General features: G+C 53.3%; 1 protein-coding gene across 1 annotated transcript; it reads left to right on the top strand.

Annotated features, from left to right (window-relative positions):
- Positions 1 to 218: 218 nt before the first annotated feature.
- LOC107735562 (D(5)-like dopamine receptor) lies at positions 219 to 845 on the top strand (the record flags this gene model as incomplete). Its single annotated transcript, XM_016547204.1, has 1 exon — positions 219 to 845. A coding segment is annotated over exon 1 (627 nt), but the record flags the coding sequence as incomplete, so codon positions are not given.
- Between the last annotated feature and the right edge of the window lie 7 nt (positions 846 to 852).

The following is an 852-nucleotide window of genomic DNA, read 5'->3' as shown; positions in this document are numbered from 1 at the left end:
TCTCTCTCTCTCTCTCTCTCTGTGGCGCTGCACTCAGCAGCAAACTCCGTGTTAACAGCGGAGAGAGTGCTACCCCATTCCCTCTATTCAGCAGGAGCGCGAAGTCACTTTGTAAGAAGAGACCTTTCGGAAAAGAGCTTCCCTGGAAAACAGAGGAACTGGTGACGTGAGGAGCCACTTGAATATGATCTATCTGCACTGGGTCCAGAGGAAGCCCCATGGAGAGCGATGGTGCAGAAAGGGACAGCTCCGGTGTGGGTGTCCGCGCGCTGACGGGCTGCGCTCTCTGCGCGCTCATCCTCTCCACGCTGCTGGGGAACACGCTCGTGTGCGCCGCCGTCATCAAATTCAAACACCTCCGATCCAAAGTCACCAATTTCTTCGTCATATCCCTCGCAGTTTCCGATCTCTTCGTGGCTGTTCTGGTCATGCCGTGGAAAGCAGTCTCTGAGGTGGCCGGCTGCTGGCTCTTCGGGAGCTTTTGTGACACTTGGATAGCTTTCGATATCATGTGCTCAACGGCGTCTATCCTCAACCTGTGCATCATCAGTTTGGACAGATACTGGGCCATCTCAAGCCCCTTCCGTTACGAGCGCAAAATGACCCAAAGGATGGCGTTTATAATGATCGGGATGGCGTGGACACTTTCCGTCCTGATCTCTTTCATTCCGGTCAGACTGAACTGGCACAGGGCTGAGGACCACAGCGCGCCCTTGAACCTCACCGTCAGCTCGGAGGACTGCACGGCGACTTTAAACAGGACTTATGCTATTGCATCTTCACTAATAAGCTTTTACATCCCTGTTATAATCATGATAGGAACATATACGCGGATCTACCGGATCGCGCAAA

This window comes from Sinocyclocheilus rhinocerous, unplaced genomic scaffold, assembly GCF_001515625.1.
Source record: "Sinocyclocheilus rhinocerous isolate Xijiao unplaced genomic scaffold, SAMN03320098_v1.1 C36141484, whole genome shotgun sequence".
Taxonomy (NCBI): domain Eukaryota; kingdom Metazoa; phylum Chordata; class Actinopteri; order Cypriniformes; family Cyprinidae; genus Sinocyclocheilus; species Sinocyclocheilus rhinocerous.
This window is presented reverse-complemented; position numbering and strand designations above follow the sequence as displayed.